The sequence below is a fragment of the Stegastes partitus genome, unplaced genomic scaffold (genome assembly GCF_000690725.1).
Source record: "Stegastes partitus isolate 25-593 unplaced genomic scaffold, Stegastes_partitus-1.0.2 Scaffold221, whole genome shotgun sequence".
Taxonomy (NCBI): Eukaryota; Metazoa; Chordata; class Actinopteri; family Pomacentridae; genus Stegastes; species Stegastes partitus.
The window spans coordinates 491,825-517,167 of NW_007577952.1; the positions used below are offsets into that span (position 1 = coordinate 491,825).

At 42.1% G+C, this 25,343-nt stretch overlaps 2 protein-coding genes across 3 annotated transcripts in view; both read left to right on the forward strand.

Moving 5' to 3' along the window:
• The window catches only part of puraa (purine-rich element binding protein Aa), a 9,307-nt gene extending 3,009 nt beyond the window's left edge, over positions 1–6,298 (forward strand). Inside the window, exon 2 of the mRNA XM_008281076.1 lies at positions 1,864–6,298. Coding sequence (XP_008279298.1) covers positions 1,944–2,801 — 858 coding nt within the window. The 5' untranslated portion in view covers positions 1,864–1,943 and the 3' untranslated portion in view covers positions 2,802–6,298. The remainder of the gene's footprint in view (positions 1–1,863) is intronic.
• A 2,977-nt stretch (positions 6,299–9,275) lies between these two features.
• Positions 9,276–24,783, forward strand: LOC103356787 (SH2 domain-containing protein 4A). Of its 2 annotated transcripts, none has more exons than XM_008281077.1 (8): positions 9,276–9,364; positions 10,066–10,630; positions 13,604–13,748; positions 13,974–14,076; positions 15,012–15,050; positions 15,147–15,188; positions 16,579–16,870; positions 23,567–24,783. In XM_008281077.1, exons 2-8 carry the CDS (start codon positions 10,444–10,446, stop codon positions 23,788–23,790), a joined length of 1,032 nt encoding a protein of 343 aa, XP_008279299.1. In that variant the 5' UTR covers positions 9,276–9,364; positions 10,066–10,443; the 3' UTR covers positions 23,791–24,783. The 2 variants fall into 2 exon arrangements, with proteins under 2 accessions (XP_008279299.1, XP_008279300.1); XM_008281078.1 differs by having other exon boundaries at positions 13,604–13,745.
• Positions 24,784–25,343: the final 560 nt, after the last annotated feature.

A 25,343-nucleotide genomic window follows, 5' to 3' on the forward strand; every position in this document is an offset into this window, starting at 1 on the left:
ATATATATATATAGAGAGAGAGAGAGAGAGAGAGAGAGAGAGAGAGAGAGAGAGAGAGATTTTTTTTTTTCCTGGAATGGGACAATGGGACAAAATTAACAATAAAATTCAGAATTTCTCAAAATTCCACATGAGAGATGTTTAGCATTTTTTTATAAGCTTGGATTTGAACTACAGTATGTACAGTATGTTCTGAAAGGAGCAGCTTTCACATGTGTAGACCTGCCTTGTTCTTTTTTGGTTTTTTTTAAATAAAGTGATATTTCCTGCTTTTGACAAACAGACAAAATGTGCAAAATAATAACACAACCAGTCTACTGTCTCCTACTGTAGAAAGATAACAGCTTTGATACTGTTAACGGATGACAATGTGCGGCTGAGCACTTGAGGAGGAGGCCTGTATTACATATTGAACAGGTGGGCCTATGAGCTGCGACCGACCGAGCTTGGACACATGCGGGAGGTTACATTTAATCTTAAGGTCATGAATAAACAAGTCAGAATGACTTGACCTATAATCACCGCAAGGTCAAAGATTAAAAAAAAAAATACCATTATTTCTGGAATGCGGTCGGAGGCTGCAGGCGCACGATTCTGCGCTTTTACGCTCAGCTGTAACGTATCATCTGGCGCAAACGTGTCTCTGTGCCTTCGACATATTGAGCATGTGGATGGAGTGATTGGATTTTTTTTTTTTAATAAATTTTTTATATATATATTTATATACACATCTCTACCTGTTTGGACAATTTTCAAACGACTTCAAGTTGAGAACAGCCCAAGATCCTGGAAGCGTAAAACGAGTGAGAATATCTCACAAGGTGGATCTTTGTGTCTCTTTTCATCCAACCAGAGGTAAGTATGCAACTGAATAGGGAAGCTCTGCTGTCATGACACCAGATTAGACTGTGTTGTTGGGTCCATCCCTGTTTAACAGACCGTTAGATAATTAATGTAACACTAGTTGTATCTGCCCTTTGCTTTGAAGACTGCATTCAATTGGGAAAGAAAACTTGCACTAGAGCTACCAGAAAAGAAACTATAATGTTGCGTAATGTTTAAAAAATAAATCCAGTGTGTTTCCTGAGTCGCGTGGTTTGTAAATAAATATTTGAAATTGATTATAACGCTGTGTCTTGTCACTTTAGGCCTAAGTTATTTACCGCCTTCAAGTTGATCCAGGTTCAAGTATTTGAACCCGGTTCTGTTGTGGATCTTTTGGTTCTGATTGTACAGGACTGTCGGAGCGCAAACGCGGTCATTTATGTGCGCCATTCTTGTTATTATTTATTTGCAAGTAGTGTTAAATATTAAATATATATATAATTTGGTAATGGTGAGGCCTGATGATAATTTTAGGGGCCACAAAAATGAGAGAATACGACTTGAAGAGCAGTTTCCTTTGAGAGTTTTCTTATGACTTGCAAATCAATGAATTTGTCCCAATGTTTGATTCGTAGAAGAAGAAGAAAAAACTGTAAAGCAGTAGGTTAAATACGCAGGTCAAGTTTGTAAAATTGCGAGCACATTACCCGTGCGTGGGGACAAGTATAGTGTGAAACCAGTGGGTTATTCAGAGGGGGAATTTGAAGGATTTTCTCCTCTCATTTTAAAACTGAAGGCAAACAAGGGTCTTTCCATGTGGTGAAAGTACCAGATTTTTCAGATGCTGTTCTGACGAATCGAAACCTTATCACACTGCAGATGATACGTTTCTTCTGAACAACACTTGAGTTTCGTTTTCGGTGCGACGGCTCATAACACCGATGGTCCAGGTTGCGGGAGACAAAAACGCAGCAGCAAGTCTCCGCTCTGCATTAACGCTCCCCTCTCTCCTCGCCTTCCTATACCTCTTCTGTGCAGATCTCGCGAGAGTTCCGGCGTTGGCTGTGGCTGGCCGTGGCTTTGCAGCAGACAGAGGGAGAAGGCAGGCAGGCAGCATCATGGCGGACAGAGACAGTGGAAGTGAGCAGGGAGGAGCAGCGACGGGCCCAGGCTTCGGTTCCATGCACCTAGCGACAGGAGGGGCGGGCTCGGCTTCCGGGCTCCAGCATGAGACGCAAGAGCTGGCGTCGAAGAGGGTTGACATCCAAAACAAACGCTTCTATTTGGACGTTAAGCAGAACGCGAAAGGCCGCTTCTTAAAGATAGCAGAAGTCGGGGCCGGTGGAAACAAGAGCCGCCTCACTCTCTCCATGTCCGTGGCGGTCGAGTTCCGTGACTACTTGGGGGACTTCATCGAACATTATGCCCAGCTGGGTCCGAGCAACCCGGGGCTGGTACAAGACGAGCCGAGGCGAGCGCTCAAAAGCGAGTTCTTGGTCCGAGAGAATCGGAAATACTACATGGATCTGAAAGAGAACCAGAGGGGACGGTTTCTGAGGATTCGACAGACCGTTAACCGGGGGCCCGGTTTGGGATCCACGCAAGGCCAGACGATTGCTCTGCCTGCCCAGGGACTTATTGAGTTTCGTGACGCTTTGGCTAAACTTATTGACGATTATGGTGTAGAGGATGAACCTGCAGAGTTGCCCGAAGGGTCATCATTGACTGTGGACAACAAACGGTTTTTCTTCGACGTCGGATCCAATAAGTACGGTGTGTTTATGAGGGTAAGCGAGGTGAAGCCAACGTACCGCAACTCAATTACGGTGCCCTACAAAGTGTGGTCCAAATTTGGGAATACTTTCTGTAAATATGCCGAGGAGATGAAGAAGATCCAGGAGAAACAGCGGGAGAAAAGGGCATGCGAGCTGCAGCAACAAGAGGAGATGCAGGCGGACGATGGAGACGAGGATTGATATAGAGAGAGCAAAAAAACATGCAAGAGTAATGAAAATAACAAGAGAATTATAATTAAAAACTCTACTGTATAAAGAAAGAAATCTAAAGATTTAACTGTAATGGTTTAACTCCAAGGGAGCATCACCCACAATATAAGAAACCTCCACAACCTGACAGTTATGACATGTTGTCACTCATCGCTGGATGTTACCCCACTTATCCACCATTAATACAGTAACAGGCTGCTAAACAAAGTAATAACATTATATTTGAACATTGTTTCCTACTTGACAAACAATATTGAACTGAGTGTTTATTTCCCTTATTAACAGAAAACTTTTGTACCAGTTAAAGCTATTGTAAAAAAAAAATGAAAAAAAAGTGTTTGCAATGTTCAAATGGAATTATTGCCGAGTTAAGAGGAAAAAAAAAAGTTTCCTTTTCATGTGAGCTAATGACTTCAGCACAAATCAGATATTTTAATTTTTAAACCAAAATTCAAAAACTTTGTAAAAGGTTGTCACATGTACTTGCCATCCTATTTACCTTTACCTGTGAGTAGAGATGTGTTTACACATAAAATCATATGAGGGCTAGGCCTGCTTCGGAAACTGGTTAGATGTCATGCAGTATAAAAAGGAACATATAGGCATTTTCATGAAATGAAATAAGTGCTCTATTTGTTGTGCAATATGCATTGCATATAAATCAAATATATTGAACTGGCCAATGGATCTTGATATGAAGACATTTGCCAGAGGCATTCAAAGAAATATTAATATTGTAATTTTTGTTTCAGTTGAAATTGTTGCCATGCAGATGGATATATTATAGACTACCTTTGTGTCTCGTTGTTAATGCAATGTGTTCATTTTAAAGGTACTAAATGTGTATTTGATAGAGGAAATGCAGTGACAACATGTAGCAAATGGCCTGAATTGCAGATTCTTTAAAGAGACAAACACCCTACACATACTGTGTTGATTGGCATAGTCAAATTCAGAGGAGCATTATTGGTTAGTTTATCTGAAACAGCAACATGTTGTGATCTTGTTTAGTCTAAATGGTGCCAAGGAGTGCTGTTGCTGCATGTTAATCTGCACTAAGATAGATTTCGTTGGTCTCCCAAAATATTGGCTCAAGGACCCTTCCATATGTATCTTTATCTGCCTATATTGTACGAATCTCAAATTTGAGTGATTTCCATCCAAAGGCTTGGTGTAGTTATAGTGGAAGTTGTTTCAAAGCGTGATTGTAAAAGGAGCGACCTTGTGAACAGTAATCAAAATATCACCATCGCACTCTGAGGAGGGCCATGGAGGAGCACGCCTGGCTTAGCCGGGGTGAAGAGAGGTCAGCTCACCTGTTGGTGAGTCTGCAGTGTGTCAGTGGATGTGCCCATCCCTGCAAGTTTAAGATCTGAAGGTGTGACGTTCAGTGGAGCTACTTTGGATACATACTCATAGCTCTACGTAAGAATTGTAAGCCCAAATATCTACCTGGGGGTGATGAGATTCTGTTTTGGTCTAATTGTAAATATTTGGGCTGCCACACGGAAAACAACTGGTTCTAATCCAGTTCAGTCGCATCTCATAGATGTGTGATAGCAGTTTTATAAACTCTGTCAGTAATCTCCAGAGAAACTGGCAACAATCAGATAATGTCAGATTTACCTCAGCATTGAATTAAATGATTGCTCCCATGTTTAGATTGACTGGAAACCAGCAAACTAGACTGTCCTTGACCACCTATTTTTGGAGCCTCTGGTATAGCCTAAAAGATACCTGATTGGGAGCATCCTCTTCAGCATATAAACAACCTGGTGCCTTACACACTCCGCATGCTTACACGCTGGCCTGGTGCTTTGGATCGCAGTTTGGCTTCTTTCTGTTATTGTTTCCTCTTTCTTTCTTCCATTTTTGTGTCTCAGCCCCCCTCGTGTGCTAGCGCACGACTCGTGGTGCTAAAAGGGTTTGGTTACAAACCCTTTAAAAAAAAAAAAAAGAAATAAATAGGAGCAGAATTCTTAACTTTTTTCTGCTTCCTTCCTTCTTTCCTAACTTCAATGCCATCCCCATTCCCCAGCCATCCAGGTATCGGCCTACATGTAAACATGGAAGGGGGTGGTCACCTAGATGCAAGATGATGCAGAAGAGTCGGCTCTTCACTAGCCAAGCGCATTAGCAGGGAGAGCAGGGGCTGATTGGGAACATCAGTTGGGGCCTGAAATGATAGAAATTGTTGTTGGTCGAGCCCCCCCCCATCCCCCACCCCCCTTGAAATGCTTGTTCTATGGCTTGGATAGTTATGTGTAAGTTGTAAGTCGCTCAATTAATGGGGAGTAGCAAGCATGTCTTGTTTTGTTTTTTTTTTGTTTTTTTTTTTTTGTTTCGTTTGTTTTATGTAGTTTTACCTTTTCAGCGTTATTCCACATTATTTGTAATTTTGGAATGTTTTTCGCCCACAAAAAAATATATCTATTTTTTTTCTGTGCAACATTTCATCACTGTGTGCAATATCGTATGTGCCAATGGTGGCAATATATGTATATCAATTAAATATATGATTACTATTTGAAAGCATGTGGCTGAATTCCATGTTTATTTCTCATGAAGGAGTTGTACGCCTTTATTTGCACTCGAAGCTCCATCCTGGAGAAAAAAAAAATATATATAGTAAACCAAGGTCTTAGCAGCCTGTTGGGTCAAGCAGTTCACTCATGTACTTTAACTTGAAACAGAACATTGTCACTGCAAGAGTGCCCCTCTCAAGGAAAAGGGTAAACTTGGCTTGTGGTTTGTTGAAGGTAGACTGTACACATACAATGGAGTTTTTGTGAAAAGGAAAACAAAAGAAACAAAAAAAAAAAAAAAAAAAAAACAGTGAAATCTCCATTTTAGCTTTAAGCTAAGAAAAGGTGCTTCAGTCCAATCCTCATTAAGGTGTATGGTGAACTGTCTTCAGTGGTTGTTGTGTGTAGCACTTTGCTTTCCCAGGTTAATGAAATGCCTGACCAATACTTGTTTAAAATGATCTCAACAAAGAATGTCGTTCTCTCTTATGTTGCCTCTTTTTTTGTTTTCTTTTTTTTTTTTAAGAGGGTATTTGATTTGCTCATTTGGTTTTTGATGCATTAAATATAATTTATGTACATTTGACAAATTTTAAAAATAAATTTAATTTACCCATGAGGGAAAATCTACATTCAAAATGTATGTGTTTTTCATGTTTCGTTTCTTGTCCGGGGGGGACGGGGGAGGGAGGAAAAGAAAACTTAACAAAATGTCTACAATTCACTGATGAGAAGTATGTTTAATTTTGATGTAGTGTTGTCTACAATGTCTGACTCTACATTTGCAATGACACTAAAGTACGAAAGCTTAATTTTACAGCCTCCAAAACGCAAACTTTGCAATGACAGGTACCTGATGACTCATGTCTTCTTAGAGATTTCTATATTAGTACTGTATGTGTAATACCAGGCTGTAAAATAAAGCATTACTTTGTTCTCTAATCATCCTGACTATGCAATTTGTGATGATCTGTGTGCAACAATTGCTCCTCTGAGTTTTACTGTTCATATTACGCTACTACTTATAGCTCAGGACCCAACAGAACCTGCACGTCTTTTAAGGTTAACTGTAAAGAAGAATTTTTGTCGTGATATCATTTTTGGGGCTTTTTAACATTTTGTTTAAGGCAAAGCAAAAGAAAATCTTTTATCAATTTTATAACTATTTATGAATTAGATGGGCACAAGTTAGAGTTCTGGTTTAAGGCCTGCTAATAATATAGCATGATATAGAAGATGTTAATTATTATTATGTAAATGCAGAAAATAGGTCAGACATTATCATTCACCAGATCATCTGCAGCCTCAGTGTTGTTTGCGCCTCTAAACTCAAAGCTCCACACAGGGAGACGTTGCCAGAGAAATCAACATTAAACAGTATTTACCTTCTCCTCGACCACCTACCAGAAGAAACCACATTAGAGCAATATCAGCATAAGGATGAGACGAGCTCGTCTCTGACAGAACTATAAACTTCCCAGGCGGATCGGAGTGCAGGCTCTGGACATGCTCAAAGGCATTTCTGCAGGACGTTTGTATGTTTGGGCTCTGTTGTTAAGTTGATGGTCTCTGCCTGTTGGCCAGGAGCAAAGGGTGAAAAAACTGAGGGGGATGTGCTAAATAGAGATGGACTCCAGCCCAGATGCCAACTCAGATTCTGACTTTGCTCTTCATCCAAGAACCCACATAGAGATTGGTTTAGGTCATCACAGCTTTGGAGGCACAAATACGACGTCGGAAATAGTTATCAAACCATAACTGTCCTTTTAAAAGGCAAAATATATTCTGATGTATGCTAATAAAACGACATGTCGAGCCTGGTCCAGCTGCCATGCTGCAAGATGCAAGAGAACTGCTTGACCAGATTTGTATTTTATTGCTGTTGAAACATGGCCATCATCACCTGAGACAGCGCTGGATATTGCTAACGGCTTGCTACAATGTGCAACATCCTGCCACTTTTGTACCTTTTGTGTGCACGCGTCTGTTTATTTGTGGCGTACCGGTGCCGAGCTTTGTCGAGCCATATGGTGGCAGCATATGTTTGAAAATGCTGTCTCGGCTTTTATGTTGCTTCCATTTTTATTCAACTTTAATTTCGTGCCACAGTCTGAAGCTGCTCTGCACTGGCTTTGGCAGTGACGTAATTCATAGGCGGCTTCTCTGATTTTAGCCACTAGAGGCTGCTCTTTACCTACAAATGATTGGATCAGAGGCAGAGCCGACTAGCCGGAGCTGAGGAAAAATCTTTAGCCTTCAGTTTGTGAATTATCAACAGACATTCTTAAAGTAAACAGCAACTTAAATATTGGTTTTACGGCACATGGACATTTTAGCGCTGCCTCTTCATGTGGATTTGCTGTTTAGGTTTTATTATTTTGACTTGGTTGAAGTATTGAACAAACTACATTTACATCTGAACTGCAGAACTCGTGTTTTAAACCCAGTACAGTGAAATTCATGTTTTTACCTTGTCAACATGCCCACATGATGTTTTTTTCATGAGCATAATGAGCAGTCAAGGCCGCGACTGCCGGCAATGAGCATGTCCACCTTGAAACTGTAGTTCACCGATAGTCTCAGAAACGCGGATTCAGACTCCTGAGGTTTCACATGTAACAAACCTAAAGAACCAATCCTGTCGACTGTCAGGTTGGGGCTTTCTGTATCATTATTCTTCTTCAGAATCAGATTCCAGGTTGAACGTGTATGGCTGAATTACTTCAGTGTTACTTGCAATTGTGTAGCGTAAAGTAGTTTTCCAGTGTTTGAGCATAGGTGAGCTGGTGTGCTTGAGCTGCAGGGAGGTGGGAGGCATTTGTAGATCTGCACATTCTAGAGAAAGCACAGGTGTAGTATCTTTGAAATATACAACTTTGATAGACAGGAGAGAGACTTTTCTTAAATCGAAAGCAGTCTGTAGATTGTGGGTACACGTCTGTCATTAGTCGTTCCATTTCACACGGCTTTCTCCTCCCAGTCCACTACTTACATGCTACTGCTTTGAAAATCTATTTTGCTATTCACAGCAACCTCGAGACAGTATAATCAGTGTATTATGATTGTAATGATAGGTCACACCTCACTGCATGCAAAGGTTCGACCAAAACAATAAGTCAATACGTCGAGGGGACATTGTTGCTGCATCCTTCGCTAAACTCCACCCGGTACCTTTGTGACTAAAGAAATACAAACAAGTCAGAGTGTTTTCCCCCCACAGCAGAATGATAATGAGTTGCAGCCAGAACAAGATTTAGCGAGACTAAGTGGAATGTCATTGTTTAATGGAATAAAGCACAAGAAATTTAAAAAACTCTTCCCATTGCTTTTCTTAACCCTATTCAGGACTTTGATGTCTTTCGGGGTCCAGAAAGAATATGTGCAAAATATTTGTTGGTATGCATTATAGACTTTTATACTATGTTAAATACATTTTCTGATAAGTTGACATATTTTTGGTTGCAAATGTATGAATCTTCAAAAATAAAAAACAATACGTGTCACCTAAACCAAATGGCCAAAAGACCCCAAAAGTCCTGAATAGGGTTTAAAATGATTTTAGCATTCATTAACCTAAATTACGTATAAACTAAAATGCTTTTGAAGGGAAAAACAAAAACAAGGGTGCAACAGTAACACAAGAGTTACACATTTTTTGTCCCACATTTCATCAGCGTTGATGTAAAAGTTTAATGCTGGCTGGATGAGTTTTGCATGTGGGGAAAGGAGCTCGTTTCCTTTTTTTTATGACTTATTTAATGTGTGAGGTCAACTTCCTGAATCGCACTCTTTGCCTATTTTAAATGAAATGTGTGTGGGAGAGAGAGAGAGAGAGAGAGAGAGAGAGAGAGGGAGGGAGTCGGAGAGGGAGGAGGGAGGGGAGAGCGATTATGGAATGCTGTGATGTCATCAGCTCAGTCATACACAAAGACGAGGAGGACCCACAGCCACTCTGACTCTCAGCTTAGTTAGCATACTCTGCTGTGGAGCGGCTGTCTACATCCCACTGTGAGTACTTGAGCAAATTCTACCCTTCTCTTACAACTCCCTTTTGTTTTGTATCACTCACTTTCTCCACTCACTTTCCCCCCCCCTTCTCCTCGGGTTTCCTTCTCGGCACCCTACAACGTGTTTAGCAGACACCAATCTTTATTCCACCAGTGTGATAGTTCTCAGTCTGAGACAAGCTTTCTTTCCCTCCAAGTGCTGCTTATGTGGTAGCCATTGTTAACTACCCACTGTGATTGGAGGAGTCCATTTCAATCCCCCTGTTAGAGAAACTGGCTCACGCTGTCTTAGGCTATGACCCCGTTTTTTTTCTCTCTCTCTCTTACAACCAGACACTGACTGTGTTAAAATGGAGCCGCTATCTTGTGGGAGTTTTGGGAAGAAAGGAACATGGGTTTGGGAAGGGACGAGTGGTGGGGAGGGGAAGGAGCGAAGTGGGCCACTGATGACAGATCCATTCCTTTGGAATCTCCTCCCATTCTGGACGACAGAGTTTCTGTCAGTGCAGAAACAGGCTTTTGGTTTCTTCCGTATTCTTGAAGGGAGGGGACAAGATAGCCGACTGAAACCGAATTTCCAAAGGCTACAGGGGGAAAAACAGTCTCTGAGAAATGTGGGGATGAAGGAATGCGTGTTACATTCCAGCTGTGAAAAGGGCACAGCGTAATCGTTCAAATGTTCTTTGTGTCTTTTTCTTGTAGACTGACCCAATGATGACGTCCAAAGTCAAAGAGAACTGACATCGTAGTGGGGTGGGGGAAACTGTGAGCACAACACAGACAGAAAACAGGATTGTGTGTGTGTGTGAGTGTGTGTGTGTGTGTGTGAGTGTATTTATGTGTTAGATTGTACATATGTACATAACAGAGTGTGAGAATGCACCTTGATTTATGAAGAAGAGTTTATAAGAGGGGATTTTAGGATAACTGTGAAGCTGTGAAAGTCTCCTAACAAGATGAGACTATAAACAACCCCCGCAAAGTGTCCACCTGAAGAAGCTGCTGACCAAAGGACAGCGCCTCCTCCCTCCGACTGTTTGGCAAGGTGGTACCAAATTAACCAACCATTAAGTCGGCACCATGCTGCAGCAGATTTTAAAGGACATGTACATCGACCCCGATGTCCTCAACGCTCTTAATGAAGACCAGAAAAAGACTCTATTCCTGAAAATGCGCCAGGAGCAGGTGCGCCGCTGGAAAGAGCGGGAGGAAAAACTGGAGAGAGAAGGAGGGGATGCTGAGTCCAAGCGAACCAAGCCAAGAAAAGGTAACCATGTCAACCCCATCATCTCTGTTAACGCAGATTCTTCCCGTTGCGACAGGATGCAGCTTTAAGTTTTTTCAAGCATACCGGGTGTCACACTTTCCACAGAGCTTTTGACAGAAAACCATCTGCTCTCTGAATCATTTTAGACAAGATGTTTGCATAGCGTCCTGAATTTTACCTGCTAGAGTTACAAGGCATGAGAAGTGGACTGCTGAAGCATGCGTGCATTAGTTGTGACAGGTATCCTAAGCTGCTGGATATGCTTTCGCTGCTGTACCTCATGTTCCCCATCATCTCAACAGCTGCTGGCCAACACAAACACAGAGCCTTTACACGTGAAGTTTGATTTATACCTCGATTCCTAAACAGTTACAGCTGAACGGCGGTGCCGACAAACTAATGTTAACATCACACTCACAGATGTTGTCAACGTTTACAAAAGCTAAGTAAAGTAGATGTCAGGGATCAAATTATATCCAAGCTGTAGTGAGAGTTTCAGAAAGGGGGCATATTATAATAGCATAGTCAGAAGTAGGATTTTGATAGGCTTTTACATAATGGTGAACATTGTTCAGTCTCACTTAGATTATCTTGTTTCCAGTCACACCACACAATGTGAGCCTTAGAGCAACACTGAACAATATTCACCGGATCTCATATTTCACTCATGTCTGGAACGCGTGTTTGATGGAAAATAGACGGCAGATGAAAACGTCAACACGGCAGACAGAGACGACAAGGAAAAAAAAATTCCTGCAAGGCGGAAGCACACAGGCAACGTGAATGGTAAATTTGTTTATCCGATGCTGGCTTCTGCTCAAAAGCAACAGTTGGAGTTAGCAGTATGCATGGAGCAATCAAACAAAACACCCAGAAACTCAGGAAGTCACACGTCTGTCTTGAAACAGGTCTGACGCATACCGAAGAAACTTGCCTGTCTGCATTTTCTCTTGTAGATGTCCCAGTAAGGCGTCCTAGTACAATAAATGCATTGTGTAATGACGCTGACATAACAAATTGCTCTATTTTTATATTCTAAAGAAGTGCTCCTACATGACAAAGCAAACTACAGAGGTTTGGAAGGATAGAGCAGTTGCCAAACCCCCCAATAATATCACAGTAAAGCCAATTAACAGCACACTGCAGCTGGTGCATTAACTTTGATTGACATAGTAATGTGATCTGTCTTGTCTTGGCGAATCACAAAGTACTTACTATCAACTGTGGTGCAGAGTGAGGGAACAGAGCTCTTTCTATCTCTTAATGACCAATGCAGCTGTCCTTGGGAGGCTGCATGGAGACTGCAGGCTGAGATCACATGGCCACAACGGTTCTCCACACAAGCTCCTCGTTTTTCGTGCAAAGGAAATGGTGGATAGTTGGTGTTCCTGTGTAAAAATAGGAAGTGAGTCAAGACTCAATCCTTCAAACAATCAGCAAGGGGAGAAACAGGAAGCTTGCAGGAAATGTATGTGTTTGAAAAACAAAGAGAGAGTGTGATTGTATCTGGGCGGCCTTGTGAGAAAGCTCACATGCTAAGTTTGTTGTTTTGTTTTGTTTTTTTAATGCAGAGAATGAAGCTGGTGTCCTGCTCAGCTGTTGCTGAGAGTTCACATTTAGCTGTTAGCCTTTCCTGATCATGGGGCTGTTGCTGTGGTTAAGCTGACTTTATGGTAATTATTGTGTATGTGCTGACTGTGAGCATACGCTGGCGTGTTTGTGTTGATGGAGAACTGGTGACATTCACACGAGGCAGAAAAACAGTTTCTGTGACTCAACTTTTGTCAGACCGGTAACTTGTGATGTTGTTCTTAAGATAAAGAAAACCATCATCTGTAGTTTTGGAAACATTGTTGGCTAAACTGGAACTTGTGGTTTAACTCTGTCTTTTACAGCAGGGATGAGGATATACAGTATGGCAGCACATAATATACAATGCCCCTAAGTGCAGATGACGGGATTAATCTCACGTGCACCTGACCGTGGAGTTGTAGTTCTACCTGTCAGTTTGAGTTGTTGGCTTGTTTACCAACGTATGTTCTGACTTCTGTGGTTTTGTTGTCATCCCGGTATGCCCTGCTGGAATGTGATCCACTGGGCAGGCTGGCAAAACCAGTTCACTATGAAAGTATGCTATTCTGTTTTCAGCCAACAAGCTCGTCCTCTGGGCCTGCGTCAGCTGTGTTACTTCCATAAAATAGTGCTGCTGTGCTCCGATGCTCAGTCACAGGGCTGTGACATGTGTTTGTATGCATGTGCGCATGTATGCTTTTGTGCTTTTAAGCTCTTGAGGACTCAATGTCCTCATAAAGAAGGACAAATATGAACAAGCCCACTGGGCGTGTAACACAAGACACATTTTTTGGTATTTCTTTGGTTAGGAGTTTAAATTTGACATGGGAACCTAAAGATGCATTGATTTTCAACTTTCAAGTGTTTTAACTCTATTTATATTGTCCATGTGAGCATGAGTGTTCTCTCTTATATATTTGTGTTGCGCTGTTTGGGCAGATTGAACTTATCAGATACACTGTTGTTGAAATGAAAGTTAAGTATCACAGTGATCAGAGCTGCAAGTGATTATCTCAGAGATCAGAATACTTATCAATACCAAATTTCAATAGAACTCTGTATTGATAACACAGAATTTCAAGATAATTAATTGCAAATTATGACTAAGGTTTGAAATCCTGCAAAAATTACAGAGAATATATTCTTGATAAAACTGAGCAATTTAAAAAGGACAGGCATTATATCAAAAGCCTTTCTCAATCTTATTATTTCTTCTTATTATAAAGCACGAGAGTTATATTCATTTGAAATATTTGACCATATTTAAGTTTTACTGTGCATTTATTGAACTTTTCTTTGAGCAAAGGTTCTCTTGGGTAATTCACACACTTTCTAATGTTTACTTGGTGTTTCAATAGCCAGTTAACTCGTATTGTTCTCATGTGTTTGTGTTTTGAACAGCCAACAGTAAGAGTGTGAGCTGGCTGCTCGGCCGGGACGGAGACGTGGCGGTCATTGTGATCGGGGAGGTGGATGAGCTGACCTCCAAATTTATCTGCTCAGGATTTGGAGAGAAGAAATCACCAAGTCTTCAGAACAACACGTAGTAAGACTCTTGTAATTTGCAATACAAAACAGACAGTGAATCTTGAGATTACAGACAGCGAACAATGTGCATAGAGGAGTTTGCGTTTCGGTGTATTAGCATTGCTTACAGACTGTAATTTGAAGGGATTCAGAGGGTTTCTGTGATGATGATATGGCATTATGCAAGAGAATATGCATACTGTACGTGCAAAGAAAGATGACACTGTGTGATTATGTGTTACAGCCATCAAGCTATCTTGAAGAGCAGAAAAAACACCGAACCTGTCAAAACTGAAAGAGAGAACCTTCCTCCTAAAACACAACCTGGCATCTCACTGAATTTAAAGGTACAAAGCTGTTTGTTTGTGACCCTGAGAGATCAAATCATTTTTGCCTGTCATGGTGATTCTCAAGCTGGAGAACAAGACAATACAGAGGGCGAAAAACCTCGTTTTTTATTTGATTAAATAAACAAACACCTGATAAGGACATGAAAAGTTTGATATAATACGACATGATAAGACTGAGTAATAGGATCACGGTCCATCAGATCAACTTACAATCAAACGCCATAATATCCCTTAAATGTTTGCCATTGTATCGTCCCCTCAATTCAATATTTCCATCTTAAACCCAACACTTCCACCACTCCATTTTCACTTCTTTTACCTGCAGAGCAGTTTATGAAAACTATCAATTCGACTTTTGAGCATAGCTGGTGAAAATCAATCTCCCCATTAAGAATCTAGCCCTATTATTCCGGGCTTCTATTTTGTGTCAAAATAAGCTGGAGGTGCAGATGATTTCTGGGTTAGTGATATTTTGGTTGTGTGTGTGTGCACAGTGTGTTGGTTTTGGAGTGTGCGTGAGTGTGTGCGTGTGTGTGTGTGGGGTGCCTCCTTTTTCACGCTATCTCAAAAAGAGATTTGCTGTGTTGTCATGGCAACCTTGCACACACTGAGCCAGAGCAAGCCAGGGTGGTTGGTCTCATCTGGCCTGACCACGATGGTTCTCCGAGCTAAAGCCGCACGCTGCTCACTCAGTGGAAACACGGTCACTTGGTTTTCCAGCAGGCACGTTACACTCACAAACTGTACAGATATGTTTTTGAAATACTCATGTGCTATATTTTCACAGGAGCAACTCTATTTTATCTCTTCACTGACTGTTAAGCCCTTGCTCCGTTTTCCCTGCTCATTCCAAGCACTGAAGTGCCTCAAAGTTAAAGAGGATGACGTGTCGCCTTTAGTATCAACTAACATGGCACTGTTTCTCCCAACAGGGGAAATGTGAGGAGACGAGTACTTCGCTCCCTCTGCCGGTGAGTCAATACAACTGCCTGCTACAGCCGAGCAGCATGCTCTCAGGTTGCATCATGGCCTGGAACACTCATGTAATGTCTTTGTTAAACCCACAGGTGTCAGTGAGTGAGCATTCACCACCTTCAGCAGCAGAAAAGGTATTTAGGAATTAAAGTCTGTTTTTTTTTTTTTTATTTCTGCAACCCAATTCCAACTTTTAAAAGATCTTTCCCCCCTTATGGATGCATTCTAAATGACAAAGAAAAGTCTGTTTTTCAGTCACATCTGCACTGAACAACATATTTTTAAAATACAGCCTCACATTTTCCAGCAAGCAATATAGTGATCTACTCTTTAGCTACTTAGAATGTGGCTTTAGAGTGCCTATGAGTCTTTTCATGGCAGTCCCACCCTCTGTGAGTAACAGGAAATGGTGGTTAGGGCCAGCTGTCCCCTCACTCCCAGCCTTTCTGCAGATCATCTTTCTCCCAGCATTCTCCCTCTCTTGTGCTCCGGCTTGTCTGAGCTGCCGCACCCCTCATAGCTCTCTCCGGGGAACAGCTGAACCGAACTGTCCTCCCACTGGCTCCATCATCGCTCCAGCCTTGCGTTGTCTGGGGAGAGCACGCTCTCTATCTCCGCTCGCTTTCTTTCTCCTTTCAGTGTTTATGTGCATGCAAATGCAAGACAGCGTGTGTGTGCGTGCGTGCAGGTGACACGCTCCGCAAGAACAGCTGAATCACAGAGGCAAGGCAGGATTTCTGGACTGCCCTAGAACAGATGGTTGATGAACTTGATCAGGGAATTAAAACGCCAGAGACAGAGAATGCGTCAGTCGCAGATGGATGGGATTGTGGGATAGTCTCATGAGGTTTGGGCGCGTGAGCTCTCCTCTGTTCTCTGTTTTTCCCTCCTCTTTGTCACAGAAGGCAGAGTCTCTTCCTCACTTCTTGTATCTATACCAGGCTCTCCATATTACAGGCCCCAACACATCTCTGGCCCACCCATGCTGATGTGGCAATGAACATCCACACCTTAGGAGGTTTGGCCAGTGTGTCAGCCAAGAATTCACCGCATAAGCCTCCCCCTATGCAAGATTCATTATTTCGTTGAATGTCTTGTTTGTAGATGGACTGATTTGTTCCTGGAAACAGCGAGAGGCTGGTTTGGTGCTGTAGCAGTGGGCTGTTGCTAACGCTACCGCAGGTTTTCTCCAGTTGATTTAAAGAGGGAAGGAGTCATCCTGAGAGAGGAGGCGAGAGTGGGACTGTTGATTAAGAAGGCGTAAGATCAGGAAGGAAGATTAGCGAGGCAGCTTGATTTTCAAGTCACCTTATAATTTTCTCTCCACACATCCTTAAACTCTTAATCAGCGGTCATAGTTCTGTGTGCTTCATTATGGCACAGTGTTGTCATTGGAGAACTGTAATTTGGTGAATCATTTATCCGATGATTTAATCAAACATGACAGTAATTCCACTGTATGTGAATTAGCTGTCAACACTGATCGCACTCTTCTGTCCTCTTTTGTCACTCTTCACTCCGCAGCCCGAGCTGAAGTCAGCCAGTGCAACTGAGGAGAAGTCACTTCTCCAGCCCTCCATCTGCTCCAGGCCTCCCATGAGAGCTACCCCTGTCAACGTGAGACCGGCTTCTGCAAATGCGGCACCAGGCTATGTCAACACGAGACCCGGCAACACAAATCTGAGGCTGGCTACCACCGCGTCGTCCTCTTCCCCCAGCAGCACTGTCAAAATAGACTCTGGAACAACGTCATCAACCAAAGATAATCTGTGCTCAAAGGAACCTCAGAAGCCCCAGGAACCGCAGGGTGGGAAAGGTGAGTGAGCATAGCATCACAAGTAAGGGTGCATGTTGGCTCTGATGTCGAGATAAATAATAAAAATTGCATTTTTTTTAAGTCCAGCGGTTGACTGGCGAACTGTCCATGGTGTACCTTGCCTGTCACCCATTGTCAGCTAGAATACACTCCAGACCCTCCAAAGAATACGCGGGTGTAGCTGATATGAAAAATTTCCACTGTGTCCACTAAATGAGCTAATATTTTTCTAGTCCCTGCAGGTTCTCATTTACTGGCTAATTAAGAGAAGCACACAAACAAGCAACATTAATGATGGCTGCTGTCATTACAGACAAGCAAAGCTAGTAGACATCCCTGCAACTAGGATATGTGATTCCTACTCTGCCACTTTTGTTTTGTTTTGATTTAGTTTTATACATATCAGAGTAAACTGGACATTCACGTGGGTTAAAGAAATGAGTCCACAATATCGCAGCTAGCTTAGATGTCATTCACCACCAGCCACTGGGCCAGCAAGCGAATCCTTTTCCACTGCTTCTTCTCTCAGAGAAATATAGGCTGTGGAGAGCTGAGCAGAACTAGTCTGAACAAAGTTCATACTAGATAGGCTTCTCAGTGCTGCAGCAAGGAAGAAGGATTTATTTGCCCGAGCCTAATGTGCTCGCCAAATAGTACCTCAGCCCCCTGGAATCTTTATGGACTGGCAGAGTAAACGAGGCCTGGAGGAGAAAAAAAGCTTATGTGACTGGGATTTGTCCCCTGGTACCACAAAGCTCGTGAATACCAGCTTCTTTGGTAGCTTCGCTGTTGTCTTTGTTGAATTTTTCTAGAGAAATTGTCAATATTATGGTGCACATATGTCGAGGTGTGTTGCATTTAACCAGATCGGGTTTGATGGTGGAGGAAGGTCTGATGAATATAACACCGGTTCTTCACTGGTTGTTCATGTAGATACGAATGAGCATTAGAAATCCATCAAAACTTGACAGTGTCTTTATTTTTGGTCAATGGACAAATGTATCTCACTTCAAATCTTAAATTTATCTCAGTTATTTGGTGTAATCATAATGTGTCATATTCCAAATCCACCCAATAGCTATTGAAAGGTTGGTTGCCTGTTCATTTTATACAAAATTCTGAAAATTCTCAGTAACACAAACTTAATATTCAGCAGCATGTAAAGTAAAGTTAGCTGTTTATAATGTGTATTGGATGAAATTTAACTCAGAGTTAACAGGTAACCGTGTGAAGCCATGAAGGAAAAATTGTGGCCAATAACAGCAACCCTTACAGGCATCACATTTAAAGTCGTTTTCATTGTTGATGAATTTTCTCCAAACAAGTGATATACTGCGTATGTCTCTTTGTTTGCCTCTTAGTGTCTTTTATGAGCTCTGTACCTCTTGCACGTCTTTACCTTTGTCTCTGCAGATGTTCGTTGCTTAGATAACAGGGATTTTCAGGATTTTCGTTTTATCTTCCTAAAGGACACCTTAGGCTGTGCTATCAGTCCTATTGTCACCAGGGCTTACAATATGTCTTACAGATTCCTTCTTGTTTGAATTGTGTCAGAACATGACTTCTAGACTTCTGTGTAAACCCTGCACCCAGTTTCATGAATTGACCATTCACCATACAGTGACCCAGTTATGCATTAAAAAATGGGTAGTACATGGGTGAAGTTAGCACCATCCAGTGGAAATCAATGATACTGTAGAAAAAAGTCCAGTTGGGGAAAAAAAAAAAAAAAAGTCATCTCCATAAGGTCCCTCTGCTGGAAAAATGCTCACCCTACAACACGCTCTCACTACAAGCAGGTTACAAGAGTTCCTGAAGGTTACCTTAGTCTGGGGTGACATTTTTCTTTTTTCTTTTACTTAGGAAGCAACAAAGAAGCTTAAATACAAACTTGATCTTTATTTCTATTCCTTTGAACACTAATTCAAATAGGTTGGCTTGATTAGTGCAATGTTAAACTAGTGTGGTTTGTAATAAATGCAGAATTGGAAACGCAATCTTAACATTATTTGAGCCAAATTTCATCAGTGTAGAGTCCCCCCCCCCAATAAACAAAATCACAAAAGCAATATCTCAATATTATGACACAGATAGTTCGTCAGAGTTGACTGTCTGTGTATTCTTTTGCTGGCATGTTTGGAGCACTTGTTAAAGACAGTTGAATGGGGAACAATCCTAAAAACTCTTTAGTGTCTGGTTCACTCTGAACATTCCTGGCAGTTCTTTGTAGAATTTGGAGGCAAAGCAAATCTCTCAGAAACCCAGACACAAGAGAGCTAACACACTCATAATAATGTCATCAAGAGACAGAAATCGTGGAAATATTTGTGAAATCCTGTTCACAGATATTGACTGAACTAAAGTGGACTGAACACAGAATATCATAATAAAATAGTTTTTGAAGGAATTTCAGCTGTAATACCTTCAAGTGCTAAATCTGTTTGTGGGGGCCGAGATTTGAAGGTGATTTATCAATTGGAACAAGAACAGTTTCACAGAGTACAAATGACTAAAATCTGCATACAAAATAGAAAACAAATATTCATTTCCAATAAGTCGTGGTATTGGGCATGTTGTGCATGTGTGCCTGCACCCACATTAGTGGCTGGATATTAGATCCCTGAGCAATGCCAGGGCAGCGACGAACAGATGAATGTGGGGAAGAGGAAAGGAAAGGAAAGGAAAGGCAAACAGCTAAACAGCTGGTGTGGTGGGAGTTGAGGTGGGCTGAACACAGTGCTGAATAAATGTGTCTTGACTCTGGACAAAAAAATACTGACAGAGTGTCTGTCCTTGACAATGGCAGGAAGCTTGTTCCAAGGGGAGGAGGAGGCCAACTAGGATAAGGCTCATGCCTCAGCTGTTTTCTTTTGAATGCGGGTAATGACAAGAATTCCTGCGTCCTGTGAGCGGGTCTGTGGCCCTCGTAGCACTTGTAGAAAAATAACTTAATAACCTGCTCTAGTGACATCCATTTGGATTTATAAGCAGCCTCTGAGCTGGACTTACACTGTTCTAAACTCCTGCATGTTGTGGATGTTGTATGGGAGGAATTTAATTTGACAAGATGTTGTTATCAAATATCAGGAAAGTCATGTGATTGTTCTGCAGGTTAGGGGATGGAATAAGCGTTTTAATTCACTGAATCCACTGTATTGTTGTCTGCAAAACTAGATCCACATGTCTTAACTCTTTTTTGTTTTGTTTTCTTCGCTTAAAAAATTAAAATCTTATCCCAAAGATTAAAGATATTTTGAGTTGGGTAAGAAGAACAGCAAATATCAATGCAAAAAATAAATGATGACATTTTAAGCAGTGTTCATTGATGTACTTAGAGCAAATAACTTGCTAATTACAAATCCTTTCTTCTCACCATTTTTCTCCTCAGTGTCTATTACCTAAAGCATTTTCTGCACTTTCAAGAATCTCATTTACTGCAACCTGCAATGATCAGAGTCTGCTTTCAGCAGGAAATAAAGCTTTTGGGAACAACGGGATATAACATCTAGGTGAAAATTAGTTTATACCAATTCACTCTTTCTAAAAAAAAATAAAATGCAATTTTTCACTGAAAACTAGTGAAGCTGATGACTGATGAGTTGGACATTATGTTAGAGTTGGGTGTCATCTGCATATAATTGAAAGTGAAAGCTATATTATGGATAATGTTTCTGATAATTAGGGTGGGCTGTAGACTCAGTATGAGTTTAAAACTACACCTAGAGATGCAGAAATATATGTTCCGACAGCATGTGTACAGGCCGTGATTTGAGGATAGGTACGTGAGCATGAAAGTCTATCAGTGTTCAGCAGCTGGCGGTATGTTAATGCGTGCATGCGTGCGTGTTTGTGTTTATAAACCCGTCCCTGTCTGTCCGTCGGCTTTCCTCTGCTCTCTCTTCACCTTCAGAGGGAAGGACACGCATTCCAGCGCTGCTTCCCGACTCTAGCCCTGGGCGACGCTCAGCCAGAGCTGATAAGTGACAGGGGCCCCAGCCCCCACACAGGAGCCTGCTCCCACACACACACCTACACCTCTCCTCCTCCCTGCCCTTCAGTCCATAGACGTGCTGCTCGGGAATTCTGCCCTCTGCCCCACTTCTGCCCCCCCACCGCCGCCACCACCACCTTCCCACCCAACCCCTCCTCTTTTCTTTTTTTTTTTTTCCGCCAGAGACGTCGAGGTCTTTAAAGAGATAGATTGGCCTTTAATTTTTGTGCTAGCTTGCTCATTGACACCAGCTTCCCGCCCCCTCTTCTTTGTCCTCCCTGTACATTTACGAGCCGGACCGAGATGTGATGAGTGGCACCCGAAAGCTCAAACGGAAGATTAATCAATCTCGATGAGTGATTTAATGCGCAGATTCTCTTTAATTTTAATGGCTGTTTTTGCAGGTAGCTTTAATGACTGTTTCTGCGGACAGGGCTCAGGGTGCAGCTGCTGGGGAGAGTTTCACTCAGAAAGGCGTGGAGTTTGAGCATTTTTTTCAGGGTGTGTGAAGACAGGTTAGTCAGGCTACCTGTGGGAAGGTATTAAGGGGTTTTTATGCTTCAGATTTTATACATATATATATATATATAGTCCCTGAACACAACACCAATCCTCCCTCTCTTTCTCTTTCTATCTCTCGGTCTTTCTATTAAGCATTCCACTCAGACCTGCACCAAGGCTCTGAGCTCAAAAAACTCTCTGACCATGAGTGTGTATGTGCCTGCGTCTGTGTTTGTGTGCATCTGTGTGTGTGTGTGTGTGTGTGTGTGCGCATGTGTGTGTGTGTGTGTGTTTGGTGCGTGCCTGAATGTGTGTCAGCCTCAATTGCTGGAGCCTATCCAAGGTTTCCGTGGTGACCACACAACACAACGAGACAATCAGAGGCAAGCCCACGCAGCGCGGCGAGAGGACATTAACACAGGAACCGCGGGTCAGGGGGCAGAGGAAGGCAGGGCATGACAGGGGGAGAGGAAGATGAAGAGGAAGGTAGAGGGAGGTGTTGGAGCCGTGGGGAGAGTGACAAGCGAGAGTGAGCGTGAGGAGGGAAAAGGAGAGCAAACAACAATAAACAATAACACAACCTTAAAGGCTACTTTAGGTCTCTCCCTTTCATGCCTGCAAGACATCAAGAGCTTTAAAGGTTTCCTGGCCCCAGGAGTGCCCGTGCAGTTTTGGCTGTACCCCACCTCTGTGTGTGTGCTGCGCCGTGGTGTTAGTCAGAGATGGCTGCATGCGTGACTGAATCCGTGAGCAGGAGGAGTGTGTGTGAGTGTGCGTGTGTGTGTGTGGGTTCGTGTTTGTGTGTGTGTGAGAGCATGCACGGGCCTGAATGTAATGTGAGAACGTGCGTGTCTTTTTGAAATTCAACTGTTGGAAACTGTGTGTACGTTTGTGCATGTTTTCACTTTATTTTGTGTACGTGTGAGCGTGTGTGTGTGAGTGTGTGTGCGCGCGTGTATGCGTGTGAGTGTGAGCGTGAGTGTGTCTGTAGCCATGCACGCAGGTGCTCTCACATATCTCTGTCCCCCGGGGATGACGCTAAAAATATGTGGCTCCTCAAGCCTTCTGGTGTCTGAGCAGCGTCTGTCTGCTCTCCATTGCCGTCCCTGTGGCCCTCCCTCCCCTTCGTTACTCCTGTTCCCTCCATTCCTCCCTCAATTACACCCTCTTCCAAACACAGTACCTCAGCAAGCGCACACACACATACACAAACTACACCCAGCTGTGTCCCTACTACACTTCCACTGAGGATGACCTCTGCTCAGCCAGAGTGGGATAAAGGGAGACGAATGAAAAGGAGAAAAAAGGTAGAAAAGAGTGAAGAAAGATCTCGGCATCGCATTCGGAGAAGGGAAACGGTCGGGTAGTTTAAGACCAGATTCATGCTCTTTCAACATGTGGTGTTGAATGTGTAACACTCATTGTTTATGGTGTTTACTGGTTTTCACAGATATATATATATATTTCTCCTGAAGGAGGACACTGACCACTGTGGGTTACTTTAATAGAGTTTATGGCAGATAAACTGTTTGGTGTATCATAATTGCTTTTAAATTGAAAGCCAACCACATTGGAAATATCTACAATACACAATATAATTTTATGTTTTTCCTTTTTTGAAATGGAAATTTAAAGCCCCCCATCTGATGAAAACCACTTTTATGATCTTATTACCATGTCCATATGGTGTTTTTTATGTGCTAGAAGACACATCATGAGCAAACTAAGCATTCAGCACCATGGCTAAGTATTTCCGCCTTGAAGCTGCAGCGTACTGATGACACTGTCAAGTTGGAGGGTGGGACTTTGTCGTCATTCTCCTTCAGAATTGATCATATTAAATCATTCCGATATTGCAGCTTTCCATTGTGTAAAGCAGATTTGTTTGACTTTGTTTTATCAGAGTCGCAGGTGAGCTGGTGTGCTCAAGCTGCAGCAAGTAGTGGAGGGACGAGTATAGACAGAGGCAGGACTTTATAGATCTGCACATTGTAAAGGATGCAAAGGTGTAGAGTTTCATCAAAGCCATTTTAAGACATAAACTGATGATAGAAAAAAATAGGAAACATGTAATTTTAAAACATGGAGATGAGTTTCTAGGGGTTTACCACAAAATCAGAGTTAATCGGCTCTCTGTATACAGCAATAAGGTTGTAATTCATATTTTTAAACCTCTTAAGGAAATCTCATCCACTTCTTTTCAGATATTGGTACATCAGAAACACCTGGCAGAGCTGCTTCTGAAGAGGCCGGGAAATCAGGAAATGCGCCAACCTGCGCAGGGCGTGGCAGGGTGGCTCAGCTGATGAAAACCTTCAGCGTTGATAATACCACAAGCCCCTCACAGACCCCTCCCCGTGGCATCAAGCCACCTCTTCCCAACAAACCCAGCCACTTGCGTATAACGACCACACCTACTGTCAGGTAATCCTTACACACTGATGAACAGACACCCGCTCAACTTCACGCATCCCTGTGCTTCAAATAGGACAATGTCGGACATCTAAAGCGGCGCCTCAGACCGTGGGTTAATGGGAAGGAGCACTCTAAAGGCTGCTCAGAAATGGTAATGTTCACATTGTTGCTATCACTTCCAAAGCACAGTGACAGAAATGCTTGAATGTAATGGTTTTCTTTTGTTCTTGGATGCTGCAGTACTGTAAAAACTCTTTGTGGGGAAAGAAATTCCAAAGCAGTCGATTGCATCTGAATGTGCTTTTTGTATAAATGACTATCACATGAGTTCACTTGTTGTTGATGCTATCCACTTAGAGGTAGTTTTTAGTCCAATTCACAAAACCTGTGCACTCAGTATTTACCGACAAATTACATTACTTTCATCACTGATAAGACAGTTTACATGAGCTCATGCGCACATATGCTGGCTTCTGTGTTGTTGTTTTTTTTTCTCCTAATTTCTGTCTTCTTGAACAAAAGAACGGGCATGGGCAGGCATAATGGGGTAAAAGAAGGTCCTCCTTCATCTTGCTGTCTCCTTCCTGGAAAAAGCGTTGGGTTGTTTATTTGTAACAATGCAATATATGTCTCCCTCTGCCACCTGGCAGGAGTCTCTCTGCGACCTGTTGTGGACCAATGACAGTGCCAAATGCACTCATCTGTCACTCCCAGTGGATCAAATCCTGGCAAGTTAGACAGTCGCTGCCAAATAATCCAGCTCTGTGTTACTGTTCTTTTTTTTTTTTTTTCCAGCCCTATTCTTTGAGATGTGTGGTTGTACTTTTTTTTGTTTTTTTAATTGTTGTTGTTTTTGCATTTTCTAAATAGAGAATGACATTTTGTTGTGGGATATTTAACATTACCACAATTCTCTCTTGTAAAATGAGAGACATCCTTATCTTTGATGTCAAGGTTGTATGGTGCAGTCAAAGGAACAATAAAACTGCGTAACTTGTGCACCTTGTATCTTAAAGGTCTTCTTTTGTTGTGTATCGTGTTGTGGATTTTCACTCCCACTCTTTCTCTTTTTATGTACTATGTCTAACTTCCTCCTCATAATCTGGCACAGACATAAAACATAATTATTTTTCATGTCTTGCAGCTTTCGGTGGGCCAAAATTTCAGAGTCAAATATCTATTAAAATATTATAATTCTCTCAACTGCTGTAACATTCGTGCCATGCAAGTTGCAGCTAGTTTACTGAGAACATATGCAATTTTCAAATGTCCAGCCTCAGCAAATAGACCTGCATGCTTCACCAGGGTCAGTGTAAAATTTTAATTTGAATTTCAGCAGGGCCACAGATACACCCCCCCCCCATGCCTGTTATTACTACGAACCGACATTTCCTGCTTAATTTTCGGCAATGCTCTCCAAGCTTGCAGATGAAATTTAAATCTTAGCTGATGCAAAAAAAATGGAGCCATATTTTCACATTTGTATGTGTGATTTCCATTGCAGATTGCAGTTACCTCGGCTAATGTTCGGCAGCTGGCTTATCTGTTTAAAGAAAATCTCCACTG